The 16,745-nt window shown below is 36.9% G+C and overlaps 1 protein-coding gene across 4 annotated transcripts in view; it reads right to left on the reverse strand.

The window, feature by feature from the left end:
* The window catches only part of PTPN21 (protein tyrosine phosphatase non-receptor type 21), a 44,118-nt gene that overhangs the window by 15,134 nt on the left and 12,239 nt on the right, over positions 1 to 16,745 (reverse strand). For 2 of the 4 annotated variants that reach the window (XM_075503394.1, XM_075503392.1), the window contains exons 3-12: positions 13,040 to 13,209; positions 10,042 to 10,139; positions 7,458 to 7,525; positions 6,948 to 7,018; positions 5,531 to 5,618; positions 5,236 to 5,324; positions 3,059 to 3,146; positions 2,224 to 2,303; positions 946 to 1,047; positions 212 to 272 (exon numbers count right to left, since the gene is read on the reverse strand). In XM_075503394.1, the coding sequence (XP_075359509.1) occupies positions 212 to 272; positions 946 to 1,047; positions 2,224 to 2,303; positions 3,059 to 3,146; positions 5,236 to 5,324; positions 5,531 to 5,618; positions 6,948 to 7,018; positions 7,458 to 7,525; positions 10,042 to 10,139; positions 13,040 to 13,209 (915 nt within the window). Of the gene's footprint in view, positions 1 to 211; positions 273 to 945; positions 1,048 to 2,223; positions 2,304 to 3,058; positions 3,147 to 5,235; positions 5,325 to 5,530; positions 5,619 to 6,947; positions 7,035 to 7,457; positions 7,526 to 10,041; positions 10,140 to 13,039; positions 13,210 to 16,745 lie in introns of those variants that run through there. The other 2 variants (XM_075503396.1, XM_075503395.1) reach the window with 2 other exon arrangements.

Here is a 16,745-nt window from a genome sequence, read left to right on the forward strand (position 1 = left end):
GAAGTGTTTAAAATATTTTTCATTGCAATTATTTTAATTCCATTATTCAAATATTACATACCAGCTTTTTCTAGAAGTCAGAAACAGTTCCTCACATATTAGACTCATCTTTTTCACTGCTCATTTTATTTCACTGAAGGAAACTAATGTCTGATTCAAAGTCAACCGAAATCCATAAAAATGCAAACAGAAAACTATTTGCCCTCCTTACCATAGACATCCTGGACGAAGACCGCCTCCTAACAGGATTCACTGTAACAGGCTGAGTTTGTCTACAGAAGGAATTTTATGGTGAGAAATGATTCTTAACACCACCAAGACCTATTTCAAACCTTGGAAAGTGCTCCGAAGTTCAGTTAAACATCACTACATTTCTTTGAGCCAGGACCTGTGTTAAATAGTCCTTCCCAACAGCCTCAAAAGGAAAGAGCTCTGTGCATAAACCACCATCGCAGACAGTCTGAGCAGCATGACAAAACCAGGACTGAAATACCTCAATTATTTCTTTGCCTCTTTTCTATGAAGCATGAAAAGGAGACATCCCTGAAGCACTGCAGCAGAGCAGAAAAAGCAGTAGAGTAACTGGAGCCTAGTTCCAAATTTGAACCCCATATAAAATCTCATACTGTAAGTTACCTGTTCTACAAGACCAGACATAAAATTGTTTACAGAATGTAATGTTACAGATGTTACAGGAACTGGAAAGCATGACTATACTGCATGAGCATTTGTATGTTCTAACATTCAAGCTAACGGTAATAAATTTTCCTAATTTGTTGGATTGCCTCCAGGATCTAAGGTTCAGAAACCTTAAGCTCCTTTTTCCCCACCCTACACTGCACCTGTACCCTGCATCTTGCAGCAAGACAGAGGTCAAAAGACAGTAGAATAACACAAATGCAGGAACTGCCAGATTTCAGAAAGAAAGATGATTTTTCAGCTCACCCTTTGGGAAGTGAAGGACGAGAAAGGATTGGAAAGCGTGGAAGGGAAAGAATGAGTGAAGATTTCTGAGAGCCCTCCTCAGGTGGAGAGTCCAGGGAATCTCTAAAGACAAGGTACGTACAGATAAAGAAAAAACCCCTGAACTTAATACAGGCATGCATAAGTTTTCAGCAGCAGGACCAGATGACAGGGAATCTTCGAGTAGAGATAATCAGAAAAGCTTTTTTTGAGGTCTTTACCTATTACTAAAACCATGTTGTGGTGAAAGGGTTAAAATAAGTAAACCTAGAAACTGACATTCCATACAGAACTATAGAACTGACATTATTCAGATAGCAATGCGTGAGTCCCACAAATGCACTACTTCTACCGATATTTCTTATCCCTCTCAAACGGCAGCCAGGTTTACAAGCTTAGAGGTATGAGGTCTACTCTACCCCAAATTAATCTTACTCTTCCAAAATAAATTAGCATTAAACCCACTAGCGAGTCATCTGTGGTACAAAATATTCCATTATCTTTCCACTGGCCTCAGCAAATTTTGGACCAACCCCTCCATAGCTATCTTCTTGTGCACAAAGAAGAAGAATGGAACATTTGGGAATCATGGTTTTTTTATGACAGACTATTCACTGGGTCTAATTCTTTATTCTTGGACTGAAGTAACTTAACTGAAGAAAAGAGGTACCAGTGGAGTAGTTCAAATTCCAGACCTTGATTTACAAGTTGGAGACCAGCCCATTTAAATTTAATTTGATGAATTATATTAAACTTACTTTGCACTGGTGCTACTTGAGCTATACGGATTCCATGGATATCCAAAGGACCACATACCTCTCAGCTGTCAATCCAGCACATTTCAGGAGTGCTTCACATACACTTCCCGCCCTTTTAAAGGCCTCTAGAGTGTCCTTTCAGAGCAGTTCACCCAAACCCAGGCCAAAATCCCAGTGATTCCAGTAGCTCACAAACATTCTAGCAATAGTAGCCCCCAAAGCAACTAAAGTCTGTCACAGCACTGAGATCCAGCAGCAGGGGCCAAAAACTATTACTTTTGGTAAGATTTCAGTGCTTAGTATTGTCCTCTGTTATAAAGCACAACATGTTTGAGAAACTGATGATAAGTATTTTCTCAAAAAAGATTAAGGAAAAAACCCCAAGTCATTAATTACTACCATCTAAAAAGGACAGTAAAGACATTACAGAGGTTATAAAAGATTTCACTTCCCAATGGAAGCTTCAAGGGCACCAAGAGTTCTGCTAATGTATTCTACTTACAGGCTGCATTTATTTAGTCTGTAAAATTTGTGTCTAGCCACACACATCCTCCACACATATTTTGCTGTTTCCATATCTTCCTGCCAAAAAACAAAAACAAAATTTGCTTATTAGGTCAAATATACATACCCTTCACTTGCTTTCAGACAAGCCACTGAAATTTTTAAGATTAAGTTAGCATTGACCAATTTTGTTTTAATATAACTTCATTACTGTCACCAGGTTTTCCCTAAAACTGTACTTTGTGGGCCTGAACATGCACTGTAGCCTAACAATTTTATTAGATTTATGAAAGTTGAAAGTAGAAGCCTTTTGATGAAGCCATTCTTATCAGCTATAACACTAACACAATTTACAGTGTGTGTGTATATATATATATATATATATATATATATATATATATATATATATATAATGCCATAAGATTGTCAACAGCTGCCTTCTTGACAAAGGCTACTGGTAGATGCTACATAAAATTAATTCCGCATGAAGCACCGTGGCCCATTCCAGCAAAGCTCTAAGACCATGCTTATCATTAAATGCCACTGATTTAAAAGTCAAAAAAACATGCCAGAAATTTTACTGGAATGGATGAAAATGTTTATGACCACCTGAACCAAACTTGTCAATGTACTCAACATAAGAGGTCAGATTTTTAATGCCTTCCCGTAGAAAGCTAGCCAGAGACAGTATTGTTACTTTTGACTCACTCATACAGTTCCAAGTTGCTAAATATACAAAAAGTAGTTTTTATCCTTTGAGTTAAATTAGCAGTCTTAATTTTTGGGTTTTTATTGATGCGTTAGTGACAAAATAAAAGTAAAAGTCTACTCACAGTTTGGAATTGGATTGTCTCTTCTTTGTTTGCCAGCTCTAATGCAAAAAAGGATTTGTTGTGGGACATGTTGGCAATATCATGCCACCTGCAGACAAAAGGAACAGAACAGACTGGCAAGCTCTGATTTTCAAACCACACAAAATGCAACTGAAGAACAGAACCACCACCAAGAATATGGATAAATAAAAAGTTCAATCTATCTGAACAAGTTGCAGACTATCACTTCCATATCCGTTAAATGACTGCTGAAAGGAAAATATGTATGTGACTTTTGAAAATGCGCAACATGTACAGCAATGTTTATTACTTGTCTTCCACTTGAAATTTAAGTGTTCTTAAAAAAAAAAAAAAAAAAATCAAATTTGGACAAATTTAGTTATCAGTAAATTATAATGTCCGGACTGCCTGAAAGCAAACCATACATTGGGGGGGGGATCTACACTAAACAAAGCCATTAAGGCATTATTATACATATTTTCTAGAACTCTCTTGCATATTGACAGATGAGAAAAAGTTAGATTGCAAGAAATATAATACCATATATTTATTCAACTTCTTGTTAAATATAAATGTAGTTTGATCCATTACTATTATGTTAGTGTAAATAAAGCCTATATCATTGATTTATTAAAAGAATATTCTGCAGTGCACAAACACAGGGAAAAAGCATGATCTACATACAGGACACTTTCTAAAGGTATTTATATGACTTCCATTTTCATTATATAGATGTGGCTGATAGCATTTTCTATAGCTACTCACCATCACATGCGTGAGGTAGAGAAACAATGTCCCCATTTTGATGTAGAACAAAGACCCCTCAGATTTAAGGCCTTGGTTTATAGGCGTTTATGGAGGCAATTATGAAATTACTTGAACCAGTCTGAAGCATAACCCAGCCTTTGTAAATTGTACTAGTGGGTCATTTGTCTACGCTTTTTTGCCACCCAAATACCATGATATATCTATCCCCAGTAGAACTGCCCGTAGCCATACAACAAATAAGCAACAGAGCAGAAAACTGGATCCTGAAATTGGAATACGACTACTTTCTGATGCTCTCCAATGTGCAACTTTTTTCTTTTGTGGATGCACACCCACACTGCATCCACAATTCTTTGGGAAATTATGTGAAATGCATGGACAAAGCTTACTCCTCTCCCCTGCGCGCTTGGAAAGTCAGACAGCAGAGCTGTTGCTTCATTCTGCGAGAAAGCAGAGTAGGGCACTTCTGCCATTCTATACAACTAAAAAGAACTTGGCATCAGCTCTCCTATCAGCAGCAGAGATAGAGATTGTCGTGAAGGGCAGTTAACGGTACTGAATTTATAAACTCTATTAAACAAAACCACTAACAGAAAGAAGAACAGTTGCTACTTTCCCTAACCCCAGAAATTCACGATGAGTTCCAGTAACTGTTGGACCACAGGATTTCAAGATTCTGTTCATATTCAGCCAAAAATTCAATTCTAGAAGATTAAAGTTCACTAAAAATAAAGCCTTTCTTGCTCTAGTGATAACTGCAGGTTACTAAGATTAGTTAAAACCAAAAAATCTTTATATGTATTTTTTGAAATTTATTCCAAATTCTGTCCAAAGATGCCCAAGCAACCCCTCCTGAAGTCAGTGGGAACCAGGCCATTTCACACGAAGACTGAATTAACTGTTAGGTAAGTTGCAGGCATGCCTATGTCTATAATTTAACTATCAGAACATTAAATAATAAACTAAAACAACGTATGAATCCAAAATAATGAAACAAATGTTATCACGTGACTCTCCTCTATTTCTTTTATATATAATATATGAAAGGAACTCCTGGATAATTTTACAATTGAATATTTCTAAGTAAATTGATGTGCCCATCTTAGGACTTAAGATGTTCTATGTGTACAGAATTGCTCCTTTTTGACTCAGTAAATGTTTTGCAATGGAATGTATATTAAACGTTCATCTCTTAGAATTAATCTGACTTAAAGAGATTCATCCTGCAGTCAATACATTGAAAAATTCCCGTGGACTTCAGTATTCACTGTAGCATGACAACTACAAGACTATGTTCAGGTTTATCAAATGAATAAATATACATCATATCTAAGAGTCACTCATGCTAGTGAGAAACACACATAAAATGTGAAGTGCACAAAGATATTTTAAGAAAGAACAGTACTAACCTAAATACAACAGGAGGACGACCATTTTTGTGTTTCACAAAGATACCATCAAGACATGCTCCAATGAATATGTCACTTCCTTGGCTGTCCTGTAAGAAGTTGCAAAAAATTATGCAAATACAGAAAAAAGTCTTTGAAAGCAAAGTTACATGAGAAGCAACTACTTTTACAATTCTGGGGAAGAAAAGGGGTGGTGTGGTTTTTGGTTTTTTATTTATTTTTTGGCAGGAAGTAACCCTTTTTACATAGGGGGAAAAAAAAACCCAACTCAGACAAAGATCAAAGCCCTGTTTACCTTTGCAGGATAGGTCTCTTCACCATAGCCTTCCATTCTCTCTACTTCTTGCATATATAACATTTCTGCATCAGGAGGAGTAAGGCCTCTACAAATGAAAACAACAATCAGCTAGTACTGTCAATAGAAAAAAAATCATCTTTGTTTTACTCTGACTGACACTGTCAAAGCTTGAAAAGCATCCCCAAGACATCCAGGCAACCATCAAATCATGCTGTTTTCATCTGTACCAAGGGCTGATATATTTGTCTCAGCCTTTACACTTTGATTCTAGTAACTTCTTTCTCTCAGGCATCTCTAGGGGTAAATGGCAACAAAGACCAGTTAAAATTATCATCTCTGCTAATGGCAGACAATTATCACATCCTTATTCAAATCCATCATTGTCACCATATTTTCTCACTTTATCAGAACGATTGTTCTGGCACATGTGTTCAAGACCTGAATTTCTCCTACTGCAGTATACATGTTTAGGACCAATATGAAGTTTGATGCTTCCCATTTCAGGAAGGGAGTCTCATTTTCCCATGCTAACAGAGTTTTAACTGTAATGGTTTGAAAATATGAGAAAGACAAGATCTGTAGGTAATTTTTTTTTTTTTTAATTAGACCAACTGGCAAATACAATTTTCTCACAGACTTGTAGTAGTGTCACAGGAATTAAAACATTGTGTTTCCCTACCTACCTCAGTTGATCTCATAAAAGACATAATCTCTACCTGCAAAATCCTGTCATGCTCATTCTTATGTCTCTCAATACTTTTTCAATCATCAATCTCTCTGTTTCTTCATTTTTTCCTAGTGTCACGCAGATTAAGTTTTCTTTGCTGAACCTTAACCATGCAATCTTGTTACGAAAGCATTTCAAAGATAAATGGATTTGAAATTTTCAAAATGTTGTTTTAAAACAATACAGGAAAAAATAATCAGTATTACTCACATAGTCACAAACATTTTTCACTGATGAACTGACAACAGAGAACTTAAGTTTCCTTTGCCTTGGACTACTGCATCTTAGCTACCTTTTACTTAAGATCATAAGCATTCTGGCACAGTGATTGTCCCTAGATTTCTACTGTCCTCAGTATCTGCCAATGCTGTTTATCAAGAAACATCTTTACTGGGGTCACAACTTCATATAAACAAGTTTCAGAAACATTATACAGGTGAAGTCACACTAATTGTGTCCTGTGTTCTTAATTTTCAAACAGAATCGTCTTGTTTATTTTAAGTCATTCTGTTCTCTTTGCACTTTCATTCAGCAAAAATTCTCGTAATTTTAATGCAGATGTATCAGTGGAAAATTCATTTAAATGGGAAGTGAAATTAGTGCAACTGTCTTCTGGGATTCCTAACTTCCTGAGCTACTGAAGCAATCACATCAAAATTAGGCAATAAAGACTTTTAGAAATGTTACCTGTACTTCTGATGTAGCAAGGCAACTTTCTGTGTCGCTTCTTCCAATATTTTCTCTTCTTGTAGCCAACCCTTAAGGTAAGATAGAGTTTATAAAATGAGTTACAAAAAGAGTTACAAAAAATTCTACAAAATTAGATGGTTATAGTTTCTTTACACAGGCAAATCAACTCTCCACTCTAGTCTTGGAGCTTAGATACTGTAATATGCACACAAAATCAAAAAGCACAAACATTGTTTTGAAGTGGTTTTACTCACTTTCCCATCTCCACCCTAACCTTCTTTTCAGTGTAATATACAATGAAATTGAAGAGATCTTGCAACATCTTTGCTTCTGTGGAATCATATCTCACTCCAGTCTCAAAGACGACCTTTACTGAATTTGACAATCTAGGGAGCAGCAAGCTAGATGGATCATGGAGTCTTTAATAATGATTTGTATTAACCAATCTAAAGAAAGATTTAAATTTATCAATGTAAGAATTTATATTTATCAATTTAAAGTACTTACCACTGGAAACAAAGCAAATCTTTGTAGAAACTCCTGAGATTCATACTGATCATAGTCTCCAAAATCAGCTAAAAAATAAAAAATTTCTTGGGTTCAAACATTTGTAACAAAATAATTCAATACCCGATTAATTGCAGCAGGATCTCCAAATAGCAAATCTCCATCCTATTGAACTACAATCTGAAAGTAAAACAATGGAACAAACTAACCAGTAATGTTTATGAAGAGGAAAAGTAAAAATACATCCCATCTTTTTACCTTGTTCGGACAAATCGGTAACACTCCTTGTGGATAGAAAAGGAGAAGAAATGATAAAACAATCAGAGTGTTGCTCCAAGTTCCCTGGGTTTTTATTTGTTTGGTTTTTTAATTACAGAATGGTTGAGGTTGGAAGGGGCCTCTGGAGATCTAGCCCCAAGCAGGGTCAGCTACAGCAGATAGTCTCAGAGCCTTCTCCGGTCAAGTTTTGAACACAGATGATTGAGACTTTACAACTTCTTTGGGCAACCTGTGCCAGCGTCTTGCCACTCTCACAACAGAAAACTTTTATTATGTTTGGACGAAGTTTCCTATATTTCAGTTTGTGCCCATTGCCTAAGAAGAGCCTAGCTCTACCTTCTTTACTCCCTCCCGTCAGATACCTAATTATCTGCAGTATAGCAGCAGCAGACTGCTCCAACTCGCAGCTGGACTCAAAACACTGCACAGAGCATCTGGAGCACCCTTCCGCTCTCAAGCCTTCTACAGCTCCCTGCACCCAGACATGCAGAACGTGCGACCTAGAAGCCTTCCCAGACTCAGAGGCATGCTCAGAAGGGACTTAATAACAGTTTTGATTTTAATAAACGTTTTGATTTTATGTCATGCCAAAGGGCATCCCAAGGTATTTGCCTCTTTTTCTGTTGCCAGGGAAAAACTAGCCAACATTTCAAAGAAGAGAAATAAAACAGTCTAAATTGGAAAAGTTATGCACCAGTCGCACAGGAGAAACTGTGGAACAGCAGTCTGTACAGAACGACTGCTCCCAAAAATATAAACACAATCCCCAAGTATACAGATCCTATTTATGTTACCACAGATTCTTATCCATAATAGCATAATTTTAGAGACATTTAGGAACCAAATTTGTATTAAGCATTAACAATTAATATGCAAGTTATTTACGATGAAAGGGGAGAACTTGTGACATGCTACACCAACACAGCACTTGAGATAAAGCAGTGTTTAGAATTAGCCTATGGTAATTATTTTAAATACAGATCATTCCTGAAACCAGTTCACTTGAAACAGAAAACAACTGCTTCTGTTCATTCACCAGCTAAAATTAACTAACCTGCCTGGTATAAGCTACTTCAGTCTTCAGAGCACATTCATTTAGAACCTGCATTTTTTCTGAAATGTTTTTTCACTGTATTATCAACACATACAGTTTCTCTCTTATACAAGACTGAAAAAGGAATGTGAAAGCTGAAAGGATAAATATTTTCCATCTGGAAAGAGGATTATATTGAAAGATTTCTATAAACAACTCACTGAGCAGAGAGATATTTACACTGTCCAAAGATATGAAAATAACAAAGCAAGATTTTGTCAGTTGAAGACCATTAAATCCTGGCTTGGATTAAACAGATTCACTGTTATATAAACAAGGCACTAATATAATTCACCCCACACCACTGGTAACCACATTTTCAAAAAACATAATCATAGTCTTTAATGTGATACTACCAACACATATAATTAAAAAAAGACAAACAAAAACTTAAGGTGTACGTACTGCCAATGATTTTAAGTCCCTTTCAATTTTGGCAGATTTACAACTGCTGTTAGATAAACTGCAGTGGCATTCACTGTGAAGCAATATGCAAACACACTAAACAAAGCCATTGCCATTAAAAACTTTTATTTTGAGAGAGTTAAGATCGAACAAGCATGTTAGCAGTGAACACCAGACATGATCAGTGCAGACAGACTTAGGACTGGTGGTTCTCTGGTGTATACTCTATCCCATCTGACCCTAGTTAGGAAAAACAGAGCAGCCATTTTCATGTAGGTATCACAGAAATGGGTCTTCAGGAGTGATTTGAACATAGGAATTGTTAACAGTCTTGCATACCAACTTGAAATAATCTTAGACATTAGGATATTTGGGAGAAGAAGTGGAGATACAAGTACTACTCTACATTCAAATTCGGTTATTTATTATAATGTGTCTCTCTCTCTTGTTACCATGTCAGAATAGAGTCTTCATTAACAGAAACAGATGACAGGTCTGTCAGTGTAAGCAGACGACAAGCCTTTGCCCCAAAAGGAACTCCGATGTCTAATTCAAACCCAGCTCCTGAAAATACACGTTAGATCCCCAGGTACACCTCTGAGGACTGCACAGAAATACCAGCAAAGTTCAGGGCCACTGATCCCACTGTTCCCCTTCTTCAGCCCATATGATGAAGTTCGAAGGAGCAAGCCTTTCATAACTTACTGAAGTGGGTCTTAGAGCGATAAATAGAAAACATGCAATAGAAAATATATCACCGAAGTTTCTAATGCAACATTAGCTAATTGGCACAATTGGCTTACTTACCCTGAACAGCTAAACCAGCCAGATGTATTGCTTGTTCCAGCGTGCAAGGAATGTTGCCCTCCAAGATATCTTTCTTTAATTGCAAATAATACTGATATCTACATGGGAAAAAAAGAAAAAGCCAGCATGGGCTTCTTAATTTACAGAGAGTGCAGATGAATATGCCTGCATTTCCTAGTCTTCTCTGCATTCCCCAGTTTGTGTGGAGGGTAGTCTTCCTCATCATTCGGACCCATTATTTCATGGTCTTTAACAACTCCCCCCTTAGCTTTCACACATCACTGCAGAATCAAATACTCCTACCTCTTAAAACAAAGAATCTCCACGATTTCTGTCTCCTACCATACCCTCATAATTTTTTTTATTTTTAGCTTCTCCTTTCTTAATATTCTTATCTCCTCTTTACAATGTTCAGTACACTGCTGCTGTATTGCTGCATTGTCTTCCAATAGATCTAACAGTGCACATCCCTCCGATCACAATAGTGACTTTCATTTCTGCATTACAACCTCTGAGTACATTTTATTCTCACTTTCAAGGCACTGTTTTTTTTTCCTGGGTCATCTCTTGTGCAGGCAACCACTACTAGCTCTACCATTTGTCCACAGACTGAACCACTATTTTCTTGAATTCTTCTGCCCCTTTCAGCCATCCATGGAACACCCTATCTTGAGCCCAAAACACCTCAAAACTCAAAAATGCCATTATAGCTACACAGACTTTGCCAAGAAGGACATTTGCCTTCTATAAGTCTAGTTTTAAAAGCTTCTTAACTTCCTCATATTGTATGTTGACTCTTGTGAAGTAAGGCTTTAATACTGAAAAGATGGAGGCACGTGCTGCAATTCATTCAGAGATTAGAAAGGTCAGGTAAACTCCACACAAATTTACATCAAGCTAAAAGACAGCTCTCACTGTTTAACAGCCTATTGAATACAGTGACATTTATAAATATTGTTTAGACTCTTCTGGATCCTACTACAGAAAAGCAGTATACCATATGACAGTAGATACATCCTTATACAACACACACAAGAACAGCTGGGACTAAACCCAGGCAAGAAAAGAAAAGAGAGAAAAAAGAAAAGAAAAGAGAAAAGAGAGAAAAAAGAAAAGAAAAGAGAAAAGAGACAAAAAAGAAAAGAAAAAAAAAGAGGAAAAATAAGAAAAAAAAAAAGAGGAAAAATAAGAAAAAAAAAGAGGAAAAATAAGAAAAAAAAAGAGGAAAAATAAGAAAAAAAAAGAGGAAAAATAAGAAAAAAAAAGAGGAAAAATAAGAAAAAAAAAAGAGGAAAAATAAGAAAGAAAAAAGGAAAGCCACCACATAAAGGCATTTGGGGAAATAAATCTTCCCAGTCAAGCAGTAGAACATAAGCTCTTTCCATAGATCTGCTATTAAAAGTAAACATACAAACAGAGACTCTTGACACTACCTTGTGATAGTAAAAATACCATCTCTTTTGTCTATGACATTTCCATTTCCTGGTATATGTTAAACATACAATTTGCTTAAACATGCTTAATCTCATTTATATTGAAAAGGCATGAAAAAAATCCACATATTTCTGAAACGAATCCAGACTCTCACTATCATACATCAAAGCAAGTACCATCCTCTAGGACCTGAGTATAAGGTTGGCACATAAATTCCTGCTTTCTACATGGCAGCACACTGCAAAATTGCTGTTAGAGCTCCAGCATAAACATCATATTCTTTAAATAAATGCCAGAGAAGAATATTCAAGGTTTTTCAGGCAATTCAGCTATTCAGTGCAACACCATGACATTTATCTTACTCTAATGCATCCTAGTACACCAACAAGCACAGAACCTGAACCAAAGATTTATTGAAACAAAAAAAAAAAAAAAAGGAAGACCACTAGAATTACTTTTTAAGCCAGTAAAATTGCCGAGAAAAAGCCCAAACTTCAGAGTTTTCAGAAAGAAAAGAGTCTTACAGAAATTACACATAAAATAAGAACTAAAGCTGCCAGGCATTGAGCAATACATTACAGCACCAGTGTCTGCACCAAGAGGCTTAACTCCCTGAAAAGCTTTCACACCACTATTAGTGGGAAAGGTCTCTGGCAAGGTATTTTGGCACCAGAGTATTTAAAGACAGTTTCATGTAACCACAGAGTAAATTAAGCTGGAAGGGACCTCTGAGTAATCATCTGGTTCAACTCCCCACTCAAAGCAGGGCCAGCTTGAAGTTGCCAGCTTAAACGGGTTAATTAATGCAAGCACATATTTCTGAAATAACAAATATATGTTTGTAATCCAGTTACTGGTTTTGTACTCATTTGCCTGTTAAAAAATAATTAAATCAGAACAACTATACACATTAAGACACTAGAAGCCAATATATAGGCCCATAGGAATAACTGGCCAGTATATACGCTCAATTTTACTTTTCCCCTGCAGTCATCACCGCTTATGTGATGTTCCCCAGATTCACAGTAGAAATGGGTATATAATATCAAAGCTAACATCCGTCTTCATTGCCCAGTGATACACAAAAAAAATCACAAGCTGAAGCTTGGCCTGTAGTTTGCCAATGTATTGTACTAAAGTACTGAAAGCAAAATAAAGGAAAGCATAGCTCAATAAAATCTACATGTGCTTTGTGCAGGATGGACGTCCCTGAAAGCAACATATGGCTCTTCAAAACAAAAACAACAAAAAAAAAAACCAAACAAAAAAAGACAAACATGAAGGGACTAAAACAATTAAAAGCCTGACCATGCAAGTATGCCTATTACTGAAAACAGGTTTGAATAGATTCCTAAGATCACCAAAATGTTAGTTGTTTGCTTAGTTTATCATATATTTTAAATATTCAAAAGGGAAATAAATACACAGTTTGAACATAAATTCTGCCTAAAGTAATAATTTCCATTTCTATAGCAGTGGTGGAGGGGAAAGCAGACAATTTTTAAATAAACCATACATTTCAGAATGCTGAAAGCAAAATTATAGACACATGTACGAAGTTTACCTGGTAATCTCCTGCTGAAGCTGAGAAACAGTAGGCACATAGAACACTACTCCAAAATACACAGTTGGCTCCAAGGCATATTTGTCCAGCTGCTTTTTCAGAGGCTTGTCCAAATCTACCCATCTGCGCTGATTTTGCTTATTATAATACCACAGACTGAAATATGTAATCTGAAAAAGAGGCGTTTCAATGATGAAAAAGGTTAATATTGCGATATTAGATAAAATATATTGTATGAAAGTCTTGCTACTCAGAAGTAAAGGTTTTAAAATACTGACTAAGGCTATGGGTTACTGAAAACTTAGAGAACTGGAGAGACATTTAATATCAAAAGCGGACATTAGTTCCAGATAAGCAATCCACATACATAAGGTCCCCCACCTAAAACATTACCAAACCTACTCTTTTTTGCAAACAGCCCCTGACCCTGTTGTGGCAACTCACAGGTGTTAGTAGTGAGCATTTATGTGTGAGAGGAAAACTAAGGGAAGTGAGGAAGCAAATAGAAGATGACACGGGACGGCAGGAAGGCAAAGTATGGCTTCTCTGGGGAACTGGCGGGCAGGCTCCCATGGGATGCTGAAGGACAAAAGAGCACAGGACAGCTGGTCAGAGACAAGCTCATTAAAGCACCTGTATGGCTCATCCCACGAGCAAGAAAATGCCCAGGTACAGCAGCAAGCTACGTTGCCTGAGCAGGCAACTCCTGACCAAGCCAAAACACAAAATACGGTATGCACTGGAACAGATTGCCCAGAGAGGCTGAGGGATGTCCATCCCTGGAATGTCAAAATCCCGCTGGACATCATCTTGAGCAACACAATCTAACTTTGATTAGATCTCCTCTGAGAAGGACTGTGGACCAGAATATTTTTCTGTCACTCCACAGTATAGTTCTAAATCCACACTCCACACACATTCAAAATGAAATTTCTCCACTATGTTTAAACTGATTAAAATCTGCTCCTGCAGTACTTATTTCATTCAGTTCAGTTTTTTAATTCAGGGAGGGAGATAAGGGAATGCTACAACTTACCATTCATGTCTGTAGGCATTTACATGGAAATTCTTCAAGTCCTTGCTACATACACATTATTATATGCAGAAATGGTAGAAATACCAACACCTTTAATCGAACACTTTTCTTCATATATTTTCAGATGTTTTTAACTTATAAAAAATAAAGCTATTAAGGATGAATTTTTATAAAACAAAGGACTATTCATCACAATTATTTTTTTACATCCATAATTTCTGTGAATTAGACTTGGAAAAATCGTCTACCTAGCAAACAAAGTATTTATTGTTGTTTTCTCAGAAGCTCTAGCATTTTGATGCTTTGGAGCACAGATTTGAAATTCATTGGGGAGCAACAGCTGGCAGTAGAGAAAGGTAACTTTAGTACTTTCTTGTGAAAGCTCACCTATATACACATCTGAAAATTCATATACATACGTCTTCTTAGTTTATAGTCTAAACAGGATAAAAAGTCTACCCTCATGGGATTCTGGCTATCCCTTACAGCCCTGACAGGCTGACTATGCACGCAACAACCCTGGCATGGGCAGTTATGCTACCTCTCAAACTTCAAGGACAGCAGTGAAGTCAATGCTCTGTATCAGCACAGATCATTAAGTAACTTTGGGCACAAAAGTCAAGGTGTAGCATTAAGTTAATAAAACCATCTATTCCATAAAAGCATTTTCTCTGGGAAATTACCAAAACTGGGAAATTAGAGCCAATTCTAAGGCATAATGTTCCTTTGACGTTGCATCCTGGCAAAATGTACTTCTTTGCCCCTGTCTAAATTAGCATCAACACAGTTTTAAGTGATTGTTGGTGGGTTTTGGTGGGGTTTTTTTCCCCCAATGCTTAACAAAAAAATCCTCTAAATTAAAATTACTGTTACCATGTAATTGCAAAATCAGTATTCAGAAGATTAAAAAAAGTTAGGATGAAGTCTGCCCATTTAACCTCGGTTAAGATCCCTTCTGCAAACTCTAAGACAACTCTGGTCTTATTTGATAAAAAGGCAGGCTGTAATACAAAAATTAAATTGAATTAGAACTTTTCATAGAAGAAAAAAGCAGTTTTTCAGTATAGTGGAAGAGATCTGGAGAAAAGGAAGAATGATGATATATACAAAATAGTTTCATGGTTAGGAAAGTTTAAAAATCACCATAGAGAAACAGACTGTATTCCCACATCAGAAACAGAGCTCTCTTGTAAAGCAAATCCTACAAACCAAATTTTTCCCAGGTGGACACTGTATGCTCTTCACTTCTGAATTCTGAAAACCAAGAGTCAAATTTAAGAAGTCATAAATACTTCCAGTTTCAAGAGGACAAAAGGAATATGGCTCTGAATATAAATACTATAAAAACCACTGTTTTCTAAATTTCTCAGTCCAGGCGCACAAAGTTTGCTGACATCTTAGACAACATTTGCTTTTATTTCTGTGCTTCAATACCCCAACCATAACATATAGTGTGTGGTGACCTCCGCCACCCCACAAGGCTATTGAGAAGACGGTATCTTAAGATTCCATAAGATGTTAGGAATTATAACAGTAGTACCACACAAACTCCATTAAGAAAGAAATACTATGTTCACTGCAACATCACACACTGAAAAGGATAAAATGTACCGAATGACCACTCCTCAATCTTTCCTGCAGACTGAACAAGGAAAGGTATGCATGTAAAAAGGTGTATTTCTCTTTCATTATAACACTGTTAACACCATGTGCACAATCACAGGAGCCAAAGTCAGACTGTGATGCTGACATCCTGTAACTTGAGTGTTACACATGTAAGGTATATATAATGCAAGACAGTAAGTAAACGAGAGGACCAAAAAAATAAAAACAAGTTAAAGTTGAACTATATGCCATGAGCTACTTGACCTCACTTGCTAGGAAGAGCTCAAAAAAGAAAGCCTACTGTGCTGGCCCAGGCCACCTGCCCAACAGGTCAACCGCACCAGCCCCGGGCTGAGTGCCATCTGAAACGTCGAACCACAACCTTCTGGGTGAGAGCAGAGGCCAAGGCAGAGACTGAAACCTAAGGGGAACAGCTACAGAACCACAAAAGCACACCAACAAAGTTGAAAGACTTCTGTAAAAGATACCACACAAACACTTTTGGAAACCAACTAAAAATGTATGCAAAAACTTCTAAGCAACTGCGTGAACAACTTTCGTCTGTAGTCTTGGTGTATTTAAGCCTCAAAGAAGCACAGACGTGTAACAGAAAGGTAAGGAGAGAAAGAGCACAAACTTCTGTTACCACCACCACTGTTTCAAACCCTCTCATGTAAGATACTCCTGGTTCTACACCCTGAAGTCTAAACTGAATATATAGCCTATTTTTAAGGCATGATGATCACTTGCACTGGTCTGTTTCTTTAAAACACTGACCACTTTTTCTTGCCTACGCACAGAACCGAGTAGTTACTGGCACAACATACTAAGAAAATTGTTTCCGCGTTTTAAAACATTCTCTGGAATCCAGCATATCTTTCAACAGGATTTTTCTGCCACGGTATTTTCCCTTACAAACCCCTCCAATCTGGACTATCAAAAATAAAATGAAAGCAAAGGAAAACACTATGGACCAAAGCCTGTCTTCTGACTTGTACGCAAACCTTTCACTTGACTTCAAGGGCAGAATTTGATCCTGTGAGTTTTCAGAGGAGCTTATGCACC

Source organism: Mycteria americana, chromosome 5 (assembly GCF_035582795.1).
Source record: "Mycteria americana isolate JAX WOST 10 ecotype Jacksonville Zoo and Gardens chromosome 5, USCA_MyAme_1.0, whole genome shotgun sequence".
NCBI classification, from domain to species: domain Eukaryota; kingdom Metazoa; phylum Chordata; class Aves; order Ciconiiformes; family Ciconiidae; genus Mycteria; species Mycteria americana.